The sequence below is a fragment of the Triticum dicoccoides genome, chromosome 2A (genome assembly GCF_002162155.2).
Source record: "Triticum dicoccoides isolate Atlit2015 ecotype Zavitan chromosome 2A, WEW_v2.0, whole genome shotgun sequence".
Lineage (NCBI taxonomy): Eukaryota > Viridiplantae > Streptophyta > Magnoliopsida > Poales > Poaceae > Triticum > Triticum dicoccoides.
This window is the reverse complement of record NC_041382.1, coordinates 208,694,425-208,721,667: the sequence shown is the minus strand read 5'-3', so window position 1 is coordinate 208,721,667 and position 27,243 is coordinate 208,694,425. Positions and strand designations below refer to the sequence as shown.

General features: G+C 46.8%; 2 protein-coding genes across 2 annotated transcripts; one reads left to right on the top strand and one right to left on the bottom strand.

Moving 5' to 3' along the window:
• The first annotated feature begins 19,048 nt into the window (after window positions 1-19,048).
• Window positions 19,049-20,031, top strand: LOC119354246 (protein H2A.7). Its single transcript, XM_037620963.1, has 2 exons — window positions 19,049-19,328; window positions 19,586-20,031. The coding sequence occupies exons 1-2, from the start codon at window positions 19,140-19,142 to the stop codon at window positions 19,799-19,801; spliced, it is 405 nt and encodes a 134-aa protein (XP_037476860.1). The 5' UTR covers window positions 19,049-19,139; the 3' UTR covers window positions 19,802-20,031.
• A 112-nt stretch (window positions 20,032-20,143) lies between these two features.
• Window positions 20,144-26,763, bottom strand: LOC119354245 (formin-like protein 11). Its single transcript, XM_037620962.1, has 6 exons — window positions 25,966-26,763; window positions 24,338-24,881; window positions 23,380-24,256; window positions 23,090-23,286; window positions 22,250-22,485; window positions 20,144-22,024 (listed from the first exon to the last, which is right to left on the bottom strand). The coding sequence occupies exons 1-6, from the start codon at window positions 26,119-26,121 to the stop codon at window positions 21,194-21,196; spliced, it is 2,841 nt and encodes a 946-aa protein (XP_037476859.1). The 5' UTR covers window positions 26,122-26,763; the 3' UTR covers window positions 20,144-21,193.
• Window positions 26,764-27,243: the final 480 nt, after the last annotated feature.

Sequence of the window (27,243 nt, the reverse complement as noted above, 5' to 3'; positions counted from 1 at the left end):
TACCCGACGAGGGTGAAACTCCAGCAGTGGTTCAAACCCGAAGGGCCAGGGAGCTTCTTCAAACAACTCTGGTGCAGCAGCATGCTTACTCTTATAGCCGTGATCGGATTCATGAGACCCCTCGTCCAAGCCGGAGCTACAGCAGACACATTGACTTGCCAGCGATCTCAAGTATTGAACGGCGCTGTAACCAACCTCATGGACATGACCCGGCACGCAATGGAGCCAATGCACAGGATTTGGTGGACCAAGCCAAGGCACGTCGGGAGGCTGAGCTGGCGGCTCAACGGGCGGCTCATCAGCACGCGCCGGCTTACCCGGCAGCTTCAATTCAGGCAGGTGTGACTTCCAAGGCTTTCAATATGCCGTGTCTAATGGCAGCTATACAAAACGAGCGTCTGCCCAAGGACTTCAAAGGCCCTCGTAAGGTGCCTAATTACACAGCCGATCAACCCCCCGAGTCATGGGTGGAGAGTTATGAGATGGCCATGGAGATGCTGGATGTTAGTGAAGCTGCTTACGCCAAGTACTTCACCATGATGTTAGAAGGGACGGCTCGTACCTGGTTGAAGGGAATGTCGGCTAATTCCATCGGGTCATGGGCAGAGTTGAAGGCCCGGTTTATACATAATTTCAAAGACACGTGCAAGCAGCCTATGTCGATTGTGGATTTGGTTTCTTGCGTTCAGGATGAAGGCGAGTCAACAACCAGCTGGGTGCACCGGGCCTCAAATATCATACATTCTTCAGATAATATCAACGTTGGCTCGGCGGTTCTGATGTTGGAGAAAAACTGTCATTCATTCATGCAACGTTGGCTCGGCGGCTCTGACCATCGTAGATAACGTGGATCATAAGCTTCACAAAAGGGATGTGAACGCTGTTGAGCCGGCAGTCCCATGTTATCTATGATGGTCAGAGCAACCTATTGTATGGAGTCGAGAGGATCATCCACCCCGGGTCGATAATCCAGGTCATCTGACTTTGGTAGTGGCGCCTCAAGTTGGAGGTTATAAGTTTACTAAGGTGCTCATGGATGGTGGTAGCAGCATTAACATTCTTTATTATGAGACCTTCCGTCGCATGGGACTCGCAGATAAGAATCTTAAACCGTCCAACACTGTCTTCCATGGTGTCGTGCTGGGTAAGGCAGCCTACCCATTGGGGAAGATATCGTTAGAAGTTGCCTTTGGAGATGAGCGTGATTCCAGGTCTGAGACATTAAACTTCGAAGTGGTCAAAATCAAAAGCCCTTATCATGCTCTGTTCGGACGGCTGGCTTATGCTAAGTTCATGGCAAGGCCCTGTTATGTCTACTTGCAGCTTAAAATGCCGGGTTATAAGGGCACCATCATAGTGCACGGGAGTCGCAAGGTGGCCTTGGAATGTGAGGAAGGAGATGTGGCTTATGCTGAATCGGTTTGTGCAACGGTGGAGCTGAAATTTTACAAAGACAATGTTGACCCGGCGGACATGACGTCCTTGAATAAACCAACCACTGAGCATGATCCTTCGTTAAAATTTAAATCAACGGATGATACTAAGATGGTTGACTTCGTCCCTGGCGACTCATCTAAGCAGTTCAGCATCAGCGCTAATCTGGATCCGAAATAGGAAAGCGCGCTCATCGAGTTCATCCGTGAGAACCGGGACATCTTTGCATGGAAGCCTTCAGACATGCCGGGTGTACCGAGGGAACTCGCTGAGCACACTCTTAATATTGATCCAAAGTTTAAACCGGTCAAGCAATTTCTTCGCCGGTTTAACAAGGAGAGGCGCAAGGCCATTGGTGAGGAAGTGGCCCGGCTTTTGGCGGCCGGGTTTATCATTCAAGTTTTTCATCATGAGTGGTTGGCTAATCCAGTGTTGGTACTCAAAAAGAACGGCACTTGGCGAATGTGTGTGGATTACACGGACTTAAACAAAGCATGTCCGGCTGATCTGTTTGCTCTCCCTTGTATTGATCAAATCATTGATGCTACGGCGGGTTGTGAGCATTTGAGCTTTTTGGATGCTTATTCTGGTTATCATCAGATCAAGATGGCAGTTAAGGACCAGGAGAAGACATCTTTTATTACTCCATTTGGACCCTTCTGCTATGTGTTTATGCCTTTTGGGCTCAAGAGCGCCCAGGCGACTTATCAGCGGTGTGTGTGGAATTGCCTTCACAATCAGATTGGGCGCAATGTCCATGCTTATGTAGATGACATTGTGGTGAAGTCAAGAGAGAAAGAGACCTTGATCAAGGATTTGAAAGAGACATTTAACAATCTCTGGGTCTACAAGATGATGCTTAACCCGGCCAAATGTGTCTTTAGTGTGCCAGCAGGAAAGCTCTTGGGATTTCTGGTTTCTAACAGAGGCATTGAAGCTAACCCAGAGAAGATCAAAGCCATTACTTCATTGGCTAAGTCGGCATGTGTTAATGATGTTCAGCGTCTGGCGGGTCGTATTGCGGCTCTGAGCCGGTTCATAAGCCGGCTGGGGGAGAAGGCTATTCCTCTTTATCAGATGATGAAGAAGACAGATCACTTTGTTTGGAGTGATGCTGCTAATCAAGCGTTTGAGGATCTGAAGAAACTGCTAGCTGAGCCGCCTGTGCTTGCTGCCCCTATTGACAAGGAGCCTTTGTTGTTATATGTGGCTGCTAATAGCCGGGCCGTCAGTGTAGCTATTGTGGTGGAAAGGAAGGAGGTAGGCAAAGAATATCCGGTTCAACAACCGGTTTATTATATCAGTGAGGTGCTTATCGAGTCCAAATAGAGATATCCACATTGGCAGAAGCTTGTATATGGGGTTTTTATGGCAAGCCGGAAGCTTAAGAAATATTTTCAAGGTCATCCTATCACTGTGGTAAGTTCCGCTCCTTTAGGAGATATCATTCAAAACAGAGAAGCCATAGGACGGGTTGCTAAATGGGCCATTGAGCTCAGTCCTCACGGTTTAAAGTATGTGTCACACACGACCATCAAGTCCCAAGCACTGGTGGATTTCATCAATGATTGGACAGAGTTGTAGGCGCCCGAGGAAAAGCCAGATAACACATATTGGACTCTTCACTTTGATGGATCTAGACAGCTGGAGGGCTCGAGGGCTGGAGTTGTTTTGACTTCCCCATGAGGTGACAAGTTTTCTTACGTTCTCCGGCTAATGTTCCCCTGTACTAACAATGTCGCGGAGTATGAGGCCTTACTCCATGGTCTTCGGATGGCTAAGGAGATGAGCTTAAGCCGGGTGAGGTGCCTTGGCGATTCAGATATGGTGGCTCAGCAAGTTTCTGGCACTTGGGATTCCAAGGATCCTCTTATGGCAGCTTATCGCAGGGAGCTTGATGCCATTGCAGGTCATTTCAAGGGTTACCAAGTTGAACATATTGATCGCCAGAAGAACAAGGCGGCAGATACCTTAAGCCGGCTAGGATCTCAGCATAAGCTAGTGCCACCTGACACGTTTTTGGATATTCTGCTTAACCCGTCTGTGAAAGTGCCTACAGAGAAGGACCTTGTTGTTCCTGACCCGGAAGCACAATTGGTGGCGGCTCTCCATGCTATTCCTGATTGGACGGTTCCATATTTGGCTTACATGACCCGGGGTGAGTTGCCAGAGGATGAGGTCTTGGCCAGACAGATAACCCGACGGTCTAAGTCAATGATAATTGTCAATGGGGAGTTGCACCATCGCAGTGTTATAGGGGCGTTTCAACATTGTGTCTCTCCTGAAGAAGGTTGTGATATTCTACGAGAAATCCATGAAGGAGATTGTGGTCATCATGCCGACTCTAAATCTCTTGTAGCCAAGGCTTTCCTTCATGGGTTTTATTGGTTAACGGCTCATGCTGATGCTGAGGATTTGGTAAGCAGATGTGACGGCTGTCAGAAATTTGCATGATGAGCTCATGTGCCGGCTCAAGAGTTGAGGATGATTCCAATTACTTGGTCGTTTGCAACTTGGGGGCTTGATATGGTTGGGCCTTTCAAAAGGTCCAAGGATAATAAGACCCACCTCTTGGTGGCGGTTGATAAGTTTACTAAGTAGGTTGAAGCAGAGCCGGTTAGTAAATGTGATGCGGCAACGACGGTTCAATTCATGAAGAAGGTGATCTTCCATTTTGGCTTTCCACACAACATCATAACAGATAATGGCACTAATCTTTCTAAAGGTGCTATGGAAGAAATTTGTCAACGGGAGCATATCCGGCTTGATGTTTCCTCTGTAGCTCATCCCTCAATCCAATGGACAGGCAGAACGAGCAAATCAGGAGATTCTGCGAGGTATCAAGCCCCGGTTTATGGTTCCTTTACAGAGAACGCCGGGTTGTTGAGTGGAGGAGTTACCCTCAGTGTTATGGAGCATCAACACGACCCCCAATAGATCTATGGGTTACACACCTTTCTTCATGGTTTATGGGGCAGAGGCGGTTCTCCCTAGTGACATCCGTCACAATTCACCCCGGGTGGCGGCTTATGTTGAGGCTGACAATGAAAAGGCGCGTCAAGATGCACTTGACTTATTGGATGAGGAGCGTGACCTCGCGGAAGCTCGGTCGACGATTTACCAGCAAGACCTACGGCATTATCACAGCCACCGGGTTAAAACCAGAACTTTCAAGAAGGCGACTTAGTGCTCCGGCTCATCCAAGAATAGGCAGATATGCACAAGTTATCACCGCCTTGGGAAGGACCTTTCATGGTCAGCAAGAACTTACATAACGGGTCATACTACCTTATAGATGTTCAAGACAACAAGGACTCATGCACATTGGAGGAGGAGACCCGTCGGCTGTGGAACATTTCTCATCTTCAGCCCTACTATACTTGAGCCTCCGGCTCCCATGGTGTACATAGTTATCTGATGTATATATTATAAGCAGTATAACAAAACCGGCATCCCTGCCAAATTTAGGGTCTCTGTCATTTCACTTTTTCAAAGCTGAGTCTTTATCATCATTTAAGAGGCTTGACGCCCACAATTTCGAGGATCAAATAGAGTTGGATGCACGGCACAGCTCAAACATAGGTCCCTGATGATCATTTGGGGGCTTCCTGCTCATGGAGCATAGCTGTCAATACCATCTTGATCGGCGCAATGCCAAAGTTCATATGATCACTTGGGGGCTTCCTGCTCATCGAGCATAGCTGTCAGTACCCTCTTGATAGGCGCAATGCCAAAGTTCATATGATCACTTGGGGGTTCCTGCTCATCGAGCATAGCAGTCGGTACCCTCTTGATCGGCGCAAGGCCAAAAGTTTATATGATCGCTTGGGGGCTTCCTGTTCAAACATAGGTGTATTCACCAAAGAGAACATAGATGTCGGTACCCTTTTGATCGGCTCAACACCACGCTTGTAAGTATGTCACTTGGGGGCTTCCTGTTCAAGCATAGGCGTATTCGACCAGAGAGAACATAGCATTACTACCCTCTTGACCAGGTTTGTTCAGACATAGGCGTATTCGACCGAAGAGAACAAACTCTGATCGGGTCGTCCTACCTGTAACACCCGCCGAACTCTTAACGATCAGTCTTTACGGCGTATTCGACCAAGATCTGAGCTCGATTAAGGTTCAAATGGTGGCTAGTCATGCAAGAGTACGGTTTACAGAGTCAGATGGATCCAGGCTTCATAAGACGCCTTCCTTGAAACTTGGATAAATCTGGCCCATGATACTGTTACTCTGGCCCCGCGTACTCCTCATAAGTCTTTGAGCAAGACCAGACTTATCTAGGGTTCAAATGTCGATTGGGCACACTGTGAGTCGGGATCATGGTAGCACGAACAATCCAATGGCTCTGGCTAGTTTCATTGAAGAAGACACTTTAATTTGACAGTCTACAAAAGACTTGAATTTCGTTTGATTTCTTATTCGCATTTGAGTTTTTTCGTTGCTTTTCGGCTTTTTATAAGTCAGGCCTAGCTACCCTGTTTACGGCTCAAGTTGGAAGCACGCTTTGTGTTTATACAACCCGTCGGGAGGACAGACTCTAAATCGCCAAAGTGTAATCAATACCATGGTTGAAGTTATAGTTCTAACACCTCTAAATTGCACGAAGCTGATAAGCCGGCAGTTTAAGTATATATCACAGGCATGTTGTTTTCTTAGCAATTATCAGAGCGGTCCTGGTTATGGACTATTCATCCCAGCGGCTTTCATTGGGTATCATGACCCGCCTGGCTGAAAACTGCCAGGGCCCTTGTGTTTTCTTTGTGTGCAGGATCATAATAATTCAAATCTGCATAAGTCAAAGACTATCATACAAATAGTGGTTCTTTAAACCGGTGGATCATCAGTGTTATAGAAAACAGAAAACGTGCACGATGGCACGGCCCATTCAAGTTTTAACTACCCTATTACATAGCTCCATGAGCCAACATGAGGTCAAGTGTTTTGTCAAAGCTTAAGTCTTTAAACTGCCTGGCGGTTCATTCTTCTTGATCGTGCTCATGGGAGGCCTTCGGTTCATCCCTTGCCGGTTCTTCTTCCTCCTCCACCGTATGGAAGTGTGGTTTGGACCAGAATTCAGCTTTGTTGTCAATCAGATTGGACGGATCAATATCAGGGGGCAAAATTGTGCTTACGAATCGGCGGAATTAAGTCCATCACTTTGTACGTAGGTGTATGCATCTTTTGATTATCCGCATCGTAAGCCGGCTGATATTCGGAAAGACTAGTCTCTTCAGCGATAACTGCTGCATGAGGACGAATCTCTTTGACACAGGAGGCAAAGTCTTGCTGATCAAAAGAAGTTCCATCTTCCTTTAAGCTAGGATACCCACTGGCCACATTTGCCGGGTCTAATTCCGGTACCCATGCTTTAGCATGACTCAAGGCCGTCACAGCGCCAACTCTTGCACAAGACCGTTTTATCTCTTGGATTCTGGTGGGCAGGATGGATAATTTCTTCAGCATATCACTTACCAGATTGGGTCCTTGATTAGCCGGGGAGATGGTAGCCAATGTACGTTGAGCTCCAGTATATAATTGCTCCACAAGAGTATAAACCGCCTTCAGCTTCACAAGTGTGTCTTGGCTAAGGTTGCTGCTCCTGGGACCTGAGTAAGTTACAGATTGGTTAAATGGCAGCTTACATTATGGCGATAAATACTCACTTTGGATGAATAACAAGGCAACTCACCGAAGATCGCAGAAACCATCTGAGATACACGGTGTTTTAAGCCGGAGAGCTCAGTGGTCACCTCCTGAAGAGTTGCTTCTGCTTTCTTGGCCCATTGCTTAAAGCAGTCTTTTCTTCAATCCAAGTCTTTTTCTCCGCCTTAAAGCTGGTCTTCAGCTTTTCCGATTCAGTCACACTAAACTGGAATTTCGACTCAGCTTTCCAGGTCTCATTTTCTTGAGCCGCCAGCCGGGTCTTGGCATCATTCAGTTGAGATTCCAATTCAGCAGTTGCAGCCTGCATGCAACATAGATTTATCAAATATATATTTCATGGCGGATTACAACAATATAAAGTCCCAAGTCCTTTGCAAGCAACAACACTTGGCACTTGGGGGCTAATATCTGTCAAAGCAATTTTTTCAAGGGAACGACTCTTATAAAATAAAGTCCCAAGTACTTTGCAAGCAACACTACTTGGCACTCGGGGGCTAATGTATATTGCTTGCATCTTACTAATGATGAGCCGGATATACTATAAACAGTCTCAGCTGACTCATGGGGGCTATACAGATTAAGCTTTATTTTCTTACACAAGGATAAATAGAATCGGCTCATTCGTGATGATTAAACCGGTCCTTGGGGACTATGGATGCAAAATAATGCTATCTCAACATCCGGTTTAGTTTAAAACCGGACTTGGAGGGAATCTAGGACAGAAGTTTATAAGTTTTCTAAGTCTACATATTATTCAATCTTATCATAATCAGAAGACTTGGGGGCTGGCAGGATATATAACTTATGTAAGCCGGATGACATACCTCATACTTATGGTGCATCTGTTTAACCATCTCAATTTCCAAGTCACGGCTGGAGTGTAATTGATTGAGATAACCAGACAGTACTTCACTATTACTCAATTGAGCATAGTGGGAGACATCAAACCTCACTTTCCGTCTGTCCATGACTTCTTGTTTGGCAGAATGTCTGGCTAATACAGTTGGATTCCCCGGTTCAGTAAAGCCAGTGCTAGTGATCAGAATGTCATCAACATGAGTCTCTGGCGGGTTAAGTGAGCTTGAAGGTTCAGTAGTTGACGGGTCAATGTTGGTTTCATCAACAAACAACACAGGCATCTCAGGTTGAGTGTTGGAAGCAGGATCTTCTGGTTGTTCAGAGGCTTCTGGTGTAGAAGCTTGCTGGTCCGGTTCAGCAGCTTTAGGGTCTTCGGCCCGTTTTGTCACCTTCACCTTCTTGTTGGGTTTTTCTTGACCGCTAAAAGAATTCGGACAAGTCAGCATAATGGTGAGGATATAAAGGTACAGAAAGGTAATTATTCTTACCCAGGGGCAGTCTTGAAAGCCGGCAACTAAGTCTGAGATGAATCGCCAGAGGAAGAACGGGAAATCTCCTGCAATATTGAATCGAAGGAATCGAGTGGCTAACAAAAGAAACCCACGAGTAAATAAAAGAGTTAAGGCTAAAAGAACCTCATTTTGGCGTTTTCGAGGAGTGTTTGGTAAACCGTAGGATAAATCTTCGCCTCCACTGGTCCGGGTCTAGCGGCGGCTCTTGTGTTGCTATCGTTTCAAAATAAAGTGAGGATCTAAATAAGCCAAGGGGTGTGAAAACCTTACTTTCCAGGTTACTCGCCGAAGTTTCTGCCTTGGCAAAGGTTCTGAGTCAGAGGAAATAATAGTTACCTCTTCTTCAATTGCCTGGCTAGCCCCCTTGTCATCCTGGCAATAGTCAGTGTCAATAAGGTGGTTGAAAAACAAGCCAAGAGAGTCAAGGGCTACCTCCGACTCAGAGGTATCGTCCAGCTTAAGAAGATCAGAGGTGCTTGACTTCTTCCTAGGTTTCTTGCTGGTCTTTTTGGCGGCTTTTGCGGCAACCCTAGCCTTTTTGGCAGCTTCGTGGTCATATTTTGCCTTCCAGAAGTCAGATTTAGCCCGCGGAAGAGTAACATACTTGAGCTCACATAATATTTGGATGATGAAGTAAGGTAAGGGAAATCAAGAGACTTACATCTAGCGGCGGGTTAAGCTTGCAGAAAGGGTTCAAACCCACTTTCTAGCAGTCTTTGAATTTACTATTTACAAGGGTTGTTGCCATTTCAACAATGCCCTCTTCAGTCAGACGCAGAGAGCTATGGCGTAATGGATTGTCTGTTCCTCCGGTGTAATTACACATCAAGCCAGGTCGGCGGCTTAAGGTATGATCTGCCATGAGACCCCACATCGAATCAAATCAACTCCGGTTAAACCATTTCCTAGCAAGGCTTGGACTTTTCTGGTAGTAGGGGCGAGTTTCTTACGTTCGGCGGCAGTAAGTTTCTCAGGGAGTTGATAATTTGAGTCAAGACGATCAGCACGATAACCCGGCAATGGATTTTCATCAGACGGCGAGATATCTTTACAATAGAACCATGTCTTATTCCCGTCCTTGGGGTGACTCGGTAGAGCTTCTTGAGGGAAGATGGCATCTCTTCTGCGTTGAATTGAAATTCCACCAAGTTCCAAGCTGGGCCCGTTTGTGAACTCATTTTACCGGTTCAGATAGAAGTATTCCCTGAAAAGCTCGACACTAGGCTCTTCTTGAAGGTATACTTCACAGAAAACTTGGAAGTTACAGATATTTGACACGGAGTTGGGTCCAATGTCTTGCGGATGGAGTTTGAAGAAGTGCAGAACATCTCGAAAGAACTCAGAGCCGGGCGGTGAGAAGCCCCGGTTCATATGATTAGTGAATACAATGACTTCACCGTCTTTTGGCAGAGGTCTCTTTTCGCCCGGGTCAGGAGCGCGGTAATGCATGACACTCTTCTTTGGTAGATATCCAACCTTGATGAAATCTTTCAAGGTACCCTCAGTAACGATGGAAGGAACCCAGTTACATGTGCTAACTGTCTTTGGTGGCATTGTGAAAGAAGGACAACCTAAAGAAGGGAATAATTTGCCGGTTCATGTCAGTTGGTGAAATCACAAGTTAACAGTTGTAGTGTACATTCAGAATGGCGGCTTAAGCGAGGGCTAATGATATATGAAGTAATGATAAGCCGGTAAAGTAAGCCGCCATGACTAAGATATTCAAGATCTAACAAAAGCAAACATTTGCTAAGTGTTGGGACAAACATGTTCCACAGGTTAAAGCTACAAATTTGGATCTACAACTGTTCAGAAAAAAGGAGATAAAATCTAAACCTACAGAGGCGGCAGCGGAAAAGTGGAGGTGCTCCAGAGGAGATCTGTCGTGATGAGGATATGTTTTAATATCAAAAGTGGGTGCTAAAACTGCTGCTGCATAGGACCTACATTATCTTCAGATCAAAACTACACGATCTAGCAAGGAGAAGGAGGAACAACGATGAACACCGACGAACACCAAAACCCTAAAGAACAGATCCATGAAAAGGAAAAGGGAAGACTTACTGATGCTAGCTGACAGCAGAGGAGCGCCGCGGCGTTTCTGGACCGTTCAGGGTGATGCAGCGGCCGGAGTTGATGAAGAGGATGAAGGTCGACGATGGCGGAGCTCGTGTGGGCTGGTGCGTCACAAGAAAGAACAGGACGGGAAGGAGAGGAGAGGAGAATGAGAAAGGGGTGGTTTGACCCTATTTATAAGGAAATAGTAACAGACAAGCACGAAAAATGAGGAGGCCAAATGATGATTATCCAACTAATTGAACGCCTCAATTTTCGGAAGGTCATTAAAGATAAAAGATTCATTAAAGATGACGTCGTGCGGGTTTCCGAAATTTCTGGAGATGACGTCATGGCGGGTTATAATGTTTCAGAGCAGAGGAAGAAGGATTTTTTCTAAGTGTTGAAGATTGACATGAACAAGTTCAAATCAATCCGGGGCCTAATGTTGGGGATATGGCTATCAGGTATGACCCGCCCAGGAGGGGCCGGGTCAACCACAATGGCGGTTCATCCATGAAGCCCAAGAGAATACCAGATGGCGGTTCATAGATAGGCCGGTAAGAGGCCCAAGCCCGGAGACGGCTTAAGGCCCGTAAGTGTAAACCGCCAATACAAGTAGACTTGTAATATAAGGCATGTAAGATACTCACCAAGCCGAACACGTTATATGAGCCGGCCGACACTCTGTAGGCCGCAGGGCATCAACCCGTATATATAAGGGGACGACCCGGCAGCGGATGAGGGCAAGAAACATCAAATCGAGAGCCAGGCAAAGCGTATTTGCTCCTTGGTAATCGAAACCCTAGCAATACCACCTCAACTGGAGTAGGCCTTTACCTTCACCGCAAGGGGCCGAACCAGTATAAACTCTCCGTGTCCTTTGTCCTGTTTAACCCCCTTAAGCTAACCTCGTCGCAATGGCTCCACAACTAAGTCCTTCCATGAGGACATCTGCCGTGACACTTCCACGACAGGTCTTGTCCATCACATCGTTCTCTAATGATGTGATCCTGTTCATCAAATGAAAACACATGTCTATGATCAGGAAACTTAACCATCTTTGATTAATGAGCTAGTCAAGTAGAGGCATACTAGGGACACTCTGTTTGTCTATGTATTCACACATGTACCAAGTTTCCGGTTAATACAATTCTAGCATGAATAATAAACATTTATCATGATATAAGGAAATATAAATAACAACTTTAATATTGCCCCTAGGGAAAATTTCCTTCAAATTTATCCACCATAACGAGTAAATATTTTTTCTTGTGGCTTCCCCCTTCAAGGGGTCCGACCATATGGAGCCCCCAGACCGTGAAAGGCCAAGTAATGAGGATTGTTTTTAGGGGTTTTTACATCTGTGCCCCTGGTTCCTTAGCCATACTCATTCATCCCCACGCTCTTAACTTTTGCTCACTTTTCCCCACTCCCTTGCCCGAAACCCTCAGAACTGGTCACAAACGGTGGATGCCGTCGGGTCAGTGCTTTGACCGTTAACTCTGATGAGTGGGGCCACACTGACTGTGTCGCCCGTTGGACCTGATGAGTGGGCCGTGGCGGATGGTGCCGCGGTTAGCCCGTTGGGTCGTGGTTAGACTTGGGCCGCGTGCACCCTGCAACGACAGAAGCCTGTTATGCATGCACGACATGTCCAGCTAGCCTGCTATGCATGCACGTAGCTAGCCTACCTGCATGCGCCGCCGCCCGCCGCCACGATGCGCTGACCGGCCTCTTTTCCAGGCGAGCCGCAACGGACACTGACCGGCCTCATTTTCATGCGAGGCACCACGGATGCAGGGACGGTTGCTGCCGCTGGTTCGTATCATCTCCCACGCGTGTCTCCTCGATGTAGAGCATTGTTTCACACTTTTCGATCCACTCGCATCTATTCAACGTGTCAATTAAAACCTGTTGCCAATTAAAGTGGCATATCAATCGACGTGACTCGTTTGAACGTAGCAAATCCAAAGCGCGGCCGGTGCCACTCCCCTTCCCTTCCCCTTTCCCTATTTAAACCACCACCTCTCCACCTATTCTCCACACATCCATTTGCGCCGCCCCCTTCTCTTCTTCACCCAAATCCAGAGCAATCTCAAAGCGAGGCGAGGATGCAGTACAACGGCCCCACCTTCCAGCTCCCACCGACTGTGCCGGGGAGACGGTATCCGACCGGCGTCGTCGTGGAGAGGACGCTTCGCGTGTGGGCGTTCTCACGCTGGAGGGGTGCAAGGGGGTTTGCCGAGTGGTTCCTCCATGCGGGCTCGCCGGTGATGTCCCGACTTGTAACACCCACAATGCGGCTATATCTCCCACGTGTCAGGGCACGACTTAGAGGCATAGCCGCATGGTAGGTTTGTCGCAAGAGGGGTAATCTTCACACAATCCCATGTACTGAATAGGAAAGGGATAAAGAGTTGGCTTACAATCGCCACTTCACACAAATAACAAGTTAAACATACATCATCCAGAATACAATCAAGGTCCGACTACGGAACCAAAATAAAAGAAGACAACCCCAATTGCTAGATCCCCGATCGTCCCAACTGGGCTCCACTACTAATCATCCGAAAAAGAAACATAGCAATGACCAAGATCTTCATCGAGCTCCCACTTGAGCTCGGTTGCATCACCTGTGTATCATCGGCACTTGCAACTATTTGGAAGTATCTGTGAGTCACGAGGACTCAGCAATCTCACACCCACGAGATCAAGACTATTTAAGCTTATGGGTAGGGTAAGGTAATGAGGTGGAGTTGCAGCAAACACTAAGCAAATTTGGTGGCTAACATACGCAAATAAGAGCGAGAAGAGAAGCAACGAAACGGTCGAGAAGCTAGAAGTGATCAATAAGTGATCCTGAAAACTAGTTACGTTCAAACATAACACAAGACTGTGTTCACTTCCCGGACTCCGCCGAAAAGAGACCATCACGGCTACACACACGGTTGATGCCTTTTAATTAAATCAAGTGTCAAGTTATCTACAACCGGATATTAACAAATTCCCATCTTCCCATAACCGCAGGCACAACTTTCGAAAGTTCAAAACCCTGTAGGGGTGTCCCAACTTAGCCCATCACAAGCTCTCACGGTCAACCAAGGATATTCCTTCTCCTGGGAAGACCCGATCAGTCTCGGAATCCCGGTTACAAGACATTTCGACAATGGTAAAACAAGACCATCAAAGCCACCCGAATGTGCCGACAAATCCCGATAGGAGCTGCACATATCTCATTCTCAGGGCACACCGGATTGTCCAAACTTTCGGTAGGCCAACCCAGAGTTGGCCCTGGTGGCCACCGGCGGCTGACAGGTTGGACCAACACCCAGAGGAGCACTGGCCCGGGGGTTTAAAATAAAGATGACCCTTGAGTCTGCAGAACCCAAGGGAAAAGGCTTAGGTGGAAAATGTTAAAACCAAGGTTGGGCCTTGCTGGAGGAGTTTTATTCAAAGCGAACTGTCAAGGGGTTCCCATAACACCCAACCGCGCGAGGAACGCAAAATCAAGGAACATAACACCGATATGATGGAAACTAGGGCGGCAAGAGTGAAACAAAACACCAGGCATAAGGCCGAGCCTTCCACCCTTTACCAAGTATATAGGTGCATTAAAGTAAATAAGATATAATAATGATATCCCAACAAAATCCATGTTCCAACATGGAACAAACTTCAGCTTCACCTGCAACTAGCAACACTATAAGAGGGGCTGAGCAAAAGCGGTAACATAGCCAAACAACGGTTTGCTAGGAAAGGTGGGTCAGAGGCTTGACATGGCAATATGGGAGGCATGATAAACAAGTGGTAGGTAGCGCGACATAGCGATAGAACGAACAACTAGCAAGCAAAGATAGAAGTGATTTCGAGGGTATGATCATATTGCCTGAAATCCCGCAAGGAAGAAGAACGGGTCCATGAAGAAGACAAACGGGCGTAGTCGAACGGATCCTCACAACTCCGGAACGAAACCGAAGCTAACGAGAGAAGCACCCCGGAAAGAAGCAGACAACATAGTAAACAACCATCACATAAACATGGCATGATGCACAATCAAGTATGATGCATGTCCGATTTAAATATGCATGGCATGGAAAATTGCACAAACAAAACTACAAGTTAAGTGGATCTCAATATGTAACAAGTTGCATATTGAAGAAACACCACATTTAATTATTTAGTTCTCTCCCGTTTAGGTACTCAACAATATTAAATGTTCTTAACATGGCAAGAGGTGAAACATGAGTAAATTACACAATTAGGCATTTTAAATGAGTCCGGAAACATCAAACAACAATTCCGGTAAATCCTCATGTGCATTAGCAATTTAATGCAACAACAATTTTAAACATTTCAAATGTTATTATCATGATGCGGATGACATGTTCAAGTTTATGCAATTTTAAGAAAATGTTGACATGGGCATATTATGAAGCATTTGTCATCGTGGCGGAAATGAAAGGGGTGCCACGACAACGAATTCGAAAATGATGCCACGGCAACATATCGGTTCCGGTAGCTCATGGAGATACCAGTGCAAAAGGAAATGTGGCGGGAGCGTGCAAAAGATGGTGGGGTGATCCCGATTACCGGGTTCCCATGAGTCGATGGCACGAAAGCGAGAGACACTACGGACACGGTGCAGACAAAGAGTGCATCTCATACAACACAAGCAATCGTTCTCGGACGGTCGTCTCGGTGTTATACCTTCAAAGCGTGCAAACGGGATGGTTCAAGTTCGTCGAGGGAAGTAGAGGAAGTAGTCGTTCCGCGACGGTAGTAGAAGTAGTGGTACTATCGGTCCTCAGCGATGGTAGTGGAAGTAGTGGTTCACGAGTCAAAGAGGAAATGGTCGTTCATGTTTGGGAAACAATAGAGGTACGGGTCTTCGACAACGGTCGTCGTACACGTTTCGAGGTCGTCGGTAGAGGTTCTCGCAATCTCGGCGACGGTAGTGGTACCCGTTTTCGTAGACGTTCAGGGTCGTGGGTAGTTGAGCACAGTCGTTTGTTGGACTTGACGGATCCGATGCCTCCGGGCGTAGTGGTACATGTTCGTTTTTGGAGAGGTACTTGGCGTTCTTCGTCTCGCAGTATAGTCAAACTTGACGTATCCGAGGGCTCCGGGCGTCGTGGTACTTATCGAAATCCACATCGAATGTAGTTGAACATCTTTAAACGGAACTTGGCGCGTCACAAAATCTGCAGGCGTCGGTACTTGGCGAAAGGAACCCACGAAGGAGTCCTTGACGTCCCTGGTTGCCGGGTCTTGGCAGCGACAAGAGGGGGAAACAAAACCCACCGGCGGCAAGGGGGTGGAGGTCTCATGGAAGTTGGCCGTGAAGGGGCTGCTCAAGGCAGCAGGAGAAGATGTCCAGGGCGGGCGTCGAGCTTGAAGGGCGGTGCTGCAGAGGCGAAGCAGAGGACGGAGCAAGGGCAGAGCGACACTCGATGGCAGGAAGTGAAGAAGATGGCGCGATGCTCGCCGGTGACGAGGAGGAAGCAGGGGCGTAGGCGCGACGCTCCGGTTAAGGGACTTGGCATGTAGGGGCATCGTGGGGATGGTGTTGGTCCTCTCCTCCAGCGAAGTAGGAACGACGGGCGAGCGGGCGACCTTTGGGCGGCGGAGGGGAGTCCTGCCGGCTTGGTGGCGCACCGAATGGGCGAGGAAAAGCAGGGGCGCGTGGCTTGGCGACATTGGCGCTCCTACGGCCATTCATGGCGGCGGCGGATCGACGGAGCTCGGCGGGTGTGCTCCTCTGGGCGCGGACAAGGATGGCGGCTACGGTCACAGGCCGGCGCGGCAGAGGCATGGGAGGTGCGGAGGCGGCAGAGCAGGCTCGCGGTGCTGGGAGGACGGCGATGTCGAGGAGGACGAGGGAGTGAGGGAGAGAGATCAAGAGGAGAGGGTGGCTGCGTACGCGTGCGGCGCTGGAGGCCGGCGAAGGGAAGGAGCAGCTCGCTAGGGTTACGGGGGAAGTGGGCCTTGGAGGCCGGCCCAATAGAGAGGGGGGCGGCTGGGCCTTAAGGCAAATGGGCCGGCCTGGCAGGCCTAAGAGGCTGGTGGGTGGGTCTGGTTGAGCAAAAGGGCCGGACTGATTGGGCTGCTCTCCCTCTCTCTTCTCTCCTTATTTCCTTTAACAGAAAACAAATAAAGAGGAGAAAAAGAAAGAGGGGGTTAGAGGAAGAAGTTGGACACGCGGATAAATTTCCCGGACTCACAAAAATGTGCTTGTTTCGAGAAAACAGAAATGGCCATGATTGAAAGATGTAAATTCAAACTCATTTGAATTTAATTCAAATGGGTTTGAACTAGGACTTGGTTTTAGAAGTGTCCAAAAATGTTCGGATTTTTGGAGGAACCTCGGTAAATGGTAAGAGAATAGTGGGCAAGGTTTGAAGGTCAAACTTGAAGAGGAAATAAACATGGGAAATATTTTGCACGTGTGTTATGGTTAATTCCAAAAGAATGGAATATTTATTATATCTCCCTAATATTGGGAGGGTATGTTATGTAGAGAAATCACCATGTGAGTTCCCTCGATTTAAATAGATCAAGGATCTATGCATTTTATTTAGTTGAGTTTAAAAAAAGGCATGATGGCATGATGACATGATGCAAAGATGAATGCAACAGACAAAACAAATCACCCGACGAACCTCGGAAAACATGAAAGGCATCTGAAACTTCGGTCTCGGGACGTTACACGATTGGAGGAAGTGCGTCCAAACTCCAGGACTCCGCCGATAGGACTCACCATCCCTTTGAAATACGTGCGCATGCCCATATCCTTGAGAGCATTAACTATGGGGGATTTCCGACCGGTGGTGGATAAAACAGCTGCGAGGGTGGAACCATGCCAAGGCAAATTATTAGCGTCTGGTGGTCGGCTAGTCCTCATTAATGACTACCTAACGAACTTTCTGATGTTCACTATCGGGTTTTACTTACTTCAAGGCGGCATCCATGAGAAATTAAATAAGGGTTGATCCCGTTTTTTCTAGGCGAAAGAAAATAGGAAACATAAATACGACATGGTGAGTTGGGAGAACAATTGTGAGCCAAAGGAGGTGGGCGGCCTAGGGGTCATTAACACCTAAATTAATGAACGGGTATCGCATGACAAAGTGGGCATGGAAGATCCTAACCGAATAGGGTGGATCATGGTTAGATATATTCAGTCGAAAGTATCTAGTCCATGGGGGTGTGGACTTTAGGAGGAACATAAAACTATCATAATTTTAGGGACGTTAGGAAAGTGCAGCCTCTCCTTCGTTCATAGACCAAATTTATAGTGCACAATGGCAAAGCAACATGCCTCTGAATGGATATTTGGTGTGAAGATTGTAGGTTCCACGCCCTTTTTCTGCCCTTGTTTGTCATTGCCGCCGACCAAGCCGCCAAGGTTGCGGATGTATGGCAACGTGGCTGATGGGCACCACAGTTCCGCCGATCCTTGGGGATGCGGAAGTCATAGAGTGGGAAAACCTACGTATAAAACTTCAAGGGCACCGGCTTAGTCAGGGAAGGGATGAGGTAGTTTGGCGTTTGGAGCCATCCGACCAATTTTCTACAGGCTCTTTATACAAGGAGATCTTCAAATCTTTAACCCCTTGCGACCTAGCCGGGGTATGAAAGGCAAGATTACTTGCCAAAATAAAAATCTTTTTATGGCAAATGGCACGCAATAGAATCACGAGTGGTGACCAGGTGCAGAAAAGAAAAGGCCCGGGCGATGGCAAATGCATCTGGTGTGGGGAATGTGAAGATCGTGATCACATCTTATGTCGATGCATCATGGCCCGATTTGTGTGGAGCGCTGTACGGACAGTAACAAACAATCTTTACCGTATGGTCACGTTGGATAACAAGGAATAAAGCTTTGATAGAGGGACAATTCATCAGACATCTGACTGATCTGTTATACAAATTGATGTCTTTCTTGCAGCTACAGAAGCTACTGGCAAAATCACAGGACAAAAGGACATGTAGAGGAGCTCGTCTCAATGGTGCGAGCAAGGTGCACCGAGCTTCGACGTTCGACATAGGAGACACTACCGGCAAGCCACCACCCCTTGCTACCCCGATAGCCTTTAGTGTTTTCTTCATCGTCTATGCTAGCGTTACGCGGCTATATAGTCGCCTTCGTGCATGTATCTCTTTTGCTTTACTTTGTTGCTTGCTAAACATTGTGTCACTTTGACGGACATGTTGGATTTGTAAGGGCTTAAGGCCAGGCAAGGGCCTCTAAAAAAACACGTAGCTTTCTTAAAAGGAAAAAAAAACAGCCGAATAGAAACCCCGAAGCCGGCGGCGTACGACCGACCCCGAAACGGCGAAAATCCGAGGCGGCAAACCAAAAACCAACCGCCCCAGGGCTCTTCCCATCTGACGGACAGGATCTCGCCGCTGGGCGCACGTAATCTCCGCCACGTCACCGATCCGCGCACTCTCCTCGCATTGGATCCCCTCGCCTATATAACCCAATCCCCACCCACCGCTCCTGCCTACCAGCCGTATACCCACACCACACCGCTTCCGCACTTCCTCCCGGCGCCTCGTTTTCCATTTCACAACCGCGGATCCCCTCCAAGCACTGTAGACATGGCCGGAAGGGGCAAGGCGATCGGCTCGGGCGCTGCCAAGAAGGCCATCTCCAGGAGCTCCAAGGCTGGGCTCCAGTTCCCCGTCGGCAGGATCGCGCGGTTCCTCAAGGCCGGCAAGTACGCCGAGAGGGTCGGTGCCGGCGCCCCCGTCTACCTCGCCGCGGTGCTCGAGTATCTCGCCGCTGAGGTGCGTGGAATTCTGTTACCCGATGCCCGATTTTGCTTCTTTGGGTGGTGAATTCGAGCGGTTGGTGTCTCTTTCGGTCTCGTCAATCGGTGGTTGGTTCGGCAAATTGGGGAATATTTCTAGGGTTTCGGATGAGGATAACACTTGCCTCTGCCTGCTCTCAGATTTGTCTGGGCTTAGGCGGTTCTGCTTGTTAATTGCACTCGAGACTTTGTGGAATTTTGGAAGTAACCGCTGCGATTCTCTTGTTTGTGCAGGTTCTGGAGTTGGCCGGGAACGCGGCGAGGGACAACAAGAAGACCCGCATCGTGCCGCGCCACATCCAGCTCGCCGTCCGCAACGACGAGGAGCTCTCCCGCCTGCTCGGCATGGTCACAATCGCCAGCGGTGGTGTCATGCCCAACATCCACAACCTTCTGCTCCCCAAGAAGGCCGGAGGCAGCAAGGCCGTGGCTGCCGACGACGATAGCTAGATGACGACTCCTCGGTGGTCGTGGGTGCTCGGCTGTATCCAGTTCTGTGTAGTAGCGTGTTCAGTTAAATGTTGCCTAGGTGTTGCGTTTTACTTCTAGGATGTTAGTACTACTATTAGTTTCTGAATCTGTGTGCTTGTACCGGTGCTAAACTAGGTGTGGACAATGGTTACATCCTGTGTAAGTCGTTGCTAGTTCGTTCTATAAAAGTTGCACCTATGGATTGCTTACTTGCGAATTTCTACCACTCTGTTCTTGGTCGAAAATTTCCATGGTCTATTCTTGCTTAATTCTTTCATGGTTAGAAAACTCGATATAGCTGTGAAATACTTACTAAAATTAATCTGTGAAGCTGTATTTTGGCATTAGTCTTGGTAACTTTTCGACTACGGATGTGCTTTCCTTTACAATCCATAGGTGTGCTATGGATCGAGTTAGGGATAATGGAATTTTGGCGGGGAGTTGTGGATTTTGTATGGCCAAGTTTTTGATGAGCCAAGACATTTGGAAACAGTGCTTAGGCGGGAAATACTTGCGATCTAACACCAGCTGGGATAAAAAAGGATTCCCTAGAGAAATGGCACGGGAGATGAAACAATTATCACTCCAAATATAGCAGCGCTGCACATTGTTTTGAGCGCCCTGACTATCCAGACGGTGCGGAAACGGTAGGTACAGATAGAGGAAACGAAGCGACGACAGCACAGCAGTGCGAATCTGGTACCAGGTCTCACTCCACATTGCAAAAGGCACACCAAGTCGCCCAGATTATACTCACATGACGCGAACACACAGGATGTTTCAGTTGAAAGCATGGCAATTTACAGCGTTGCTCTTTGCAAAAGTATTGTCAAGCGCAGGCAAAAGAATCCAATGTCTATGAGCCTGTGTGGTGCATCTCTTTCTTTCTAACACACTATTTATTCCCCTAAAAAAATACTGTATTTATTCCTCTCCTTTCTGTGATGGTACAAATGCTAAGCGAAAAAACAGCAGGCAGTGTCAGAGTCAGTCAGCCAGCCTGCTGCTTCTTCCTTCCTCCCTGTTCTGCACGCCCGCCCTAACTAAGGGGTCAGTTTTCTTCGCCGCCCCTTTCGACGGCTTCCGTTTCGACTTCTCCATCTTGATCATGAATATCACCTTTGCTTGTTTGATAGGAACCAAAGTGCAACAATTGCCTGTCAAGGACGTTATGGAAGATGACTGCCTTCCTTCAGCAATTTTATTCTGTTGCTGCAACAAGTGACCAAAGCCAGAGTTCACTTTATCGTCAATTTTCTATCTCTTGCTTTTTCTTTAGCTCTCATTTTTCATCTCGTCTTACTAATGTTTTCAAAGGGCAAACCTCCAAGCGCTGGAAGGAAAAGGTAGGCAGAGTACCTTCGTTTAGAGTTAACTTCCCTCGTCAGAACTAGAGCTTGAACTATGTGCCCTCCGGTCTTTAATTGCCGGAAAAAGGTTACGCCGGGGATCTTGAAAAGACCTGGGTGTGCGGGAAGGCAGAGTAACTTCAGTCTTCGTTTTCTTTGGAGCTACTTTTGATGCTTCTTTCACCTCATTGCACACCTTGTCAAGCATTGCGAGAAAATCCCGCACTACGACAAATAACCGAAGGCCCTCATCCTTCCCTGTCCTCCCATGGAAATAATCGACAGTGCTCTTTACCAAGGACCGTATTTTCTTCTCTTCCTCTAGCAGGAAAGTAACATCAGTTTGAGACTGCTCCACGAAATGCACAAGCTTGCGATGAAACCCACTATCTTCATCCAGACTTTTCATGCTTGTGTTCAAGAATTCTTTGGTTTTGCCGAGCCTGTGGCCAACACTTGTTATCGACATAGCCAACTGATCTGCATCAAGGATTGCTGCATTCCTGACATTTTGAAGTTCATCTCCTAAACTGGACACAACCTGCAGACCTAGTTGTTTATACTCCTCTTCAATAAGATCATTGTTGTCCACACTGGATACGCTGCCCTTCTGCTCCTTTGCAGCCCGTGCAGAACGGACACCTTCAGAATGGATTATCTCTTGAACAACAAAATGCAGCAGCGTTATCTTCCCATCAGTTCCTTTGACGTCGGAAAGCTTGAGCAGGGTGTCTAGTTTGAACGCTTGAGCTCCTCCTCGGAACGTGCCAACATTCATCCGGTTGCCTGTTTTAAGTACAGCTTCTAGTAACTTCAAGAATAGACGGCTGTTTTTAAGCTCCTCACAAGCCATCTGATCAGGATTTAAATGCCAACATAGCAGAGATAAGAAGATCAGTAGAAACATCAAGGTGCAGGAAGAGTGGTAACGTCTACACAATGATAATCTCTATTATTACTTGATAAAAATGTTCATCGGTTAAAGGATTATAGAGCATCAAACAAAACTGATACAAGTCATACAACAGAACTGAATATAGTGTGGAAGCCAAATAGGTCATAATGGTAATGCTATTACCTCTAAGGTGGCAAAAGATTGCTTTACATTTGAAGCTTCCTCTGGTAAACCAGCCATGAAAAGTAATGCATCCAGGCGCTCATAGATATAAGGAATGTCAAAGATTGCTTTTAAGAACTGCTCTGCAGGACCAAGCTGTGAGAGTTCCCCACTATATAGTCGAAGCCTGAGCTCCTCATCAGTATTCGGGACCCATCTAATTAAGGTCTGTATCAAGTCGGATGGAAGTTCATTTCCTACAAATTATCGAGGGAAATTGATAAGGCAAAAGATGTTATCAGGAAATAGGATTTAATCAACATGTTCTTTGTTCTAAATGTCCAAATAGAATAGTCAGAAGCACATGAACCCATGCTTGAGGCGTCCATTCCCAAAATATGGAGGCCAGATGCACACAAATGTGGTTAAGTCTAGAACCAAATGCCGATTTGAGCATTTGACATCACTTGTGTGCTACATACTCTTGCTGACTTTGTTATTAGCTAAAGAATTAGAGTTAACCTAGAGGACAAGACTCACATCAGTTTAGCAGAAACGTGTACTATTTGCTTTGAAAAATAGAAGAAACAAATGAAATCAAGTGATTCATTGTCCTTAGCACAGAAGAATAGCCGTAACTCCTGATTGTGAAGACACAAATGATATACACAGCTGATATATTATTGCATGGAGTTATAGACCAGAAGCTGGATAAGTATTCGATGTATCACTGCAACTTAAAAAAAACTGGAGCTTTGCCCAAAAATAAAATAAAATAACTGTATCTACAAGACTGGCAAGAATCAGAAGAAGCCGCATTTCGTCCAGGAAGAGCTATGCACTTGCACAGTATAAACTTACCTTCCTTAACTGCACAAGAAACTTCCTCTGCTGAAACACTCAACGCCTTCAATGATATGGCCAGATTCTGTGCCTTTTTAGGATCAAGTATCCTCACAACTTGGGCAGCTTCCTTTGATGTTAAATCTTTTTTGCCATCACCGCTCTTCTTGTCAGCATTACAACCAAAAAGTGTTTCAATAGCGTCCTCACTTAACCTGTGAAGAAGTACCATTTAGTTATAAAATGGTGCGATCTTACAATAGTAGTAGATAACTAGATATATAGCTCAGCTATCTCTACCAACTTACTGGAATGATCCAGCTTTAAGGTGATCCCACACCATTGATTTATTAGCATTTGTTGCTACTTTATCCCAAAAGAAGGGCTTAAGCTTTGTTTTAGCTTCACTAGAATCCGCATCTGTGTCTGTTTTATTGCCTGACTTCATAAGTGGTGGTGGACGCATTTTGGAAGAACCAGGCAGCGCTGGTGGTGGCGGGAGAGGTCCACCAGATTTTGATGGTGGTGGTGGTGGTGGTGCAGCTTTTGGAGCAGTAGGCGGTGAGGGTCCTGAGGGCGGAGGCGGGGAGGCTTTTGGAGCTGGTGGCGGTGAAGGTCCAGAGGAAAGAACTGGAGAAGCATTCGGAGGCGGCTCAAGTGCTTGAGGAGCTGGTGGTGAAGGAGGAGCCTTTGGTTGAGGCGCAAGTACTTGAGGATGTGCTGGAGGTGGCATCATTGGTTGGGGCATTGGTGTTGATCCTTGCACAGAACCAACAGAAGCAGCCATTGGCTCGGCGGAACTGCTGTAGATTGCTGGATCAGTGTTTACACTTTCCTGCGAAGTGAGCTTCACATGGTTATTTTGGCCAGTGTTTGGGTCTTCCTGCGAAGTTAGCTTCGCATCACTATTTCGACCACTGGTTGGGTCTTCCTGTGAGCTTAGTTTCACATAGCTAATTTGACCAGTGTTTGCGTCTTCCTGTGAGCTTAGTTTCACATGGTTATTTTGATCAGTGTTTGGGCCTTCCTGTGAACTTAGTCTCACATAGTCAATTTGATCAGTGTTTGGGCCTTCCTGTGAACTTTGATTCACATGGCCATTTTGGCCAGCCTCTGACTGCAATGGCAATGCTCCCAGCTTAGTGGCATCTATTAGATTTACACTGGAAGACTTGCAAGAATCCGCTGCAAATGAAAGCATAAAAGTCAGTGATAGAAGAAAGAAAAACGTTGACTTGGAGCAAAATGGATGATACAAGACATTACATAGATTCAGGAGTTGCTTATTATCATAGGCAGAAGCCGCAGAACTCTGGCTTTCACGGAACATGCAGCAGCCAACGCAGAGAAGAGCTAAAAGTGCGATAACAACCAGGGACACACCAACGATAGTGGTAGTTGGCATGCCATCGCTGTCTTTTTTCCCCACTGATTTAGTTGCAGGCACTGCCTTTTTTGTAGTTGCTTCTGATGAAGCACCGTCAGCTGGTTTCCCTGTCGGAGGTTTTACTGCTTCATTTGCAGGAGCAGGTCCCGGAGTCAGCTCTCCTCTTATTGAGGCGATAAGTGTTTTGATATAACCATCGGGTAGGTTTTTTGGAACCTCAAAATTCTGTTTGCTTAAGCAGGTCAGCAAAGTTTGCTTGATATCTGGTGTCAATGGGCCTGCACCTTTTGCAATGACAGGGGAAGTTCCCTTATTATCAGATATCCTATGGATGATATCAAGTACATGGTTGTAGTTGTAGTAGTTTCTAACATCTTGAAGGCTTTTCTTGTCCAATCCACATTTGAGCCACGCGTGTTCCACCTATAGATATCATAACGAGTGGTCACCCTTGTCAGTACGTGAAAATTAATCAATAATAGATCCTGATGAGATAAACTGGGTGTGCATCCTTTTCAGAATAATAATATGATAAACCAGATCATTAAAAATATAAACTACCATGAAGTACCAGTGAGAGTCAGCAGTTAGAGACTATTCCCTCTGTTCACAAATATAAGATATTTTGGATATTTCAAAATGGACTACATACAGACTGAAATTTGAAATTAGTGAACAAACACACTAAAACATGTCTATATACATCCGCTTGAGAAAAAAGTTAGAACATCTTATATTTGCGAACAATATCATATTATCATCACATTCCTTACTTAAGGAAAAAATAAGTCTACATGCATCATACCAATAATAACAGAGTTAATCCGACACATGCTACTCATTAAATAAGCAGTAATAATTAAAATTTAAGATATCATCAGCGCATAAAGATGTTCGACCAGTGCAGTGATGTGTACCTAACAGGAGGGAACGTTAATAATTTGTTTCAAAATCTCTGCTTCTGCTTGCAGGGTTTTAATCTGTATTAGTCAGTATTTTCAATGCAGTAAAATCATAAACAGCTTTGGCCTCTGGGAACCACTAGAAATTCAGTGATCTTATCTCTTCTGTCACAGGTAATTCGAAGAGCACCATATGACAATTCTGAATGCCGGCATCATGAGCTCATACATGTGGACCCTATGCGCTGATAGAGAGAGGGCACCAACCTAAACACCATATCAGAAATATAGCCGGGCAATCCTTGCAATTCTATCATTCTATGGTCTCGATGGTGGCAATTCCTGCCTTCCTGAACCGGTTTTTTCTCTAACAAAAGGATTGATACCCCCTCCGTAAAGAAATATCGGAGCGTTTAGATCACTAAAGTAGTGATCTAAACGCTCTTATATTTGTTTACAGAGGGAGTACTTAATAAGTTAATTCTCACTTCTTAAGATGACCAAAACTAAACTACTTTTGGTCTTGATCACAAACTATGGAATGACACCATCTCAGTACAGATGTTACTACCGAGTGCGATGAAATACATAGAAAATTTACTCACCCAATCGTCAACTTGCTTGATGAAGGTTGGTGTCAGCGCAGGTGGCGGCGACGTGTCGCTTGCGCCAATGAGCAATCGTCCGCAGGCCATTGGTAGGAAGAGCAGCACGGAGATGATGTACGGCGCGGGGAGCCATTCTCCCCTGCACCGCCTCATCTTTTGCCTGCTCCTGCCTACACCGACTCGACCATCGCAATGTGATTCCCCCGGCTTACCGGCGGGAGGTTTGTGGCGACGGACAACAAATTCGTGAGCTCCCTGAAGCAACTGGCCGACGAAATCCAGTGACGCGGCACAAATGTTTTGACAAAAAAAAAAACTCAGAACAATGCCCCGCCCAAGTTCGCGTAAAATCGCGGCGATGACCAACTGAAATCAGATGCCTCGAGGTGCTCCGAGAAACGCGCCGATTTTAAGGCGAGGAAGCTCAGAAATAATCACCAATGGCGGGGGATTTGGGGGGCTTCCGTGGCAGGGAACCGAATGCGCAGCCGCATTGCCCCCCGGATCGAGGAAATCCGGAGACGCAGCCGGAGAAATCCGCTGACGCTTCAATCCGTCAAGAAATCAGCCGCAAGAACACGGGAGGGATTAAAAGGAATCACAGAAAGAACAGGTCTAGGAAAATGCACCAACACAAGGCACCACCAAATTCGCGGCTGGACGAGCCACGAATTTGGGCGTGATCTGGAGACACCTAGAGGGCCAGTGGAGTCTTTTTCGCGCGCGCCCTCACTGTTTTCTCGTCTCCCCGCTGAAATGGGAGGGTGGAGGAAGAAGCGGGAGGAGAGAGAGAGAGAGACGTGGTAAGTGCGACCAAGGACGGTCATGTGCATATTCTCTTTTACAGAGAGCAGAGAGAATCAGAGAAAGTTATATACTTGTATGAACTGACATAAATTCTGGTGTGCAACTTTGTAAATCGCTTATTTTCCGTCGGTTTCGTTTAAGTTCTTGTCAAAGAACTTGAAGAGCATCTACGATGATGCAAATTTGAAGATGTAAAATTTACATCATCAAGAAGTGCATTTTACATCTTGAAAAAAGAGGCAACTCCAACAAATATTGTATATTGGTGATGTAAAAGTTCAACTTCAATAGAGAATGTATAGTTGGTGATGTAAACTGAATCTAATGTTGAAACTAAACCTACTGTCGAAACTGAACCTACTGTCGAGACCGAACCATCGATTAAATGGTTGATGCTCTCGCACGCCACCGACAGATTCTCGCGCGCCGCCGTCTAGCGAGCAAATCGAGCTGCTGCTCCTCCTCGCC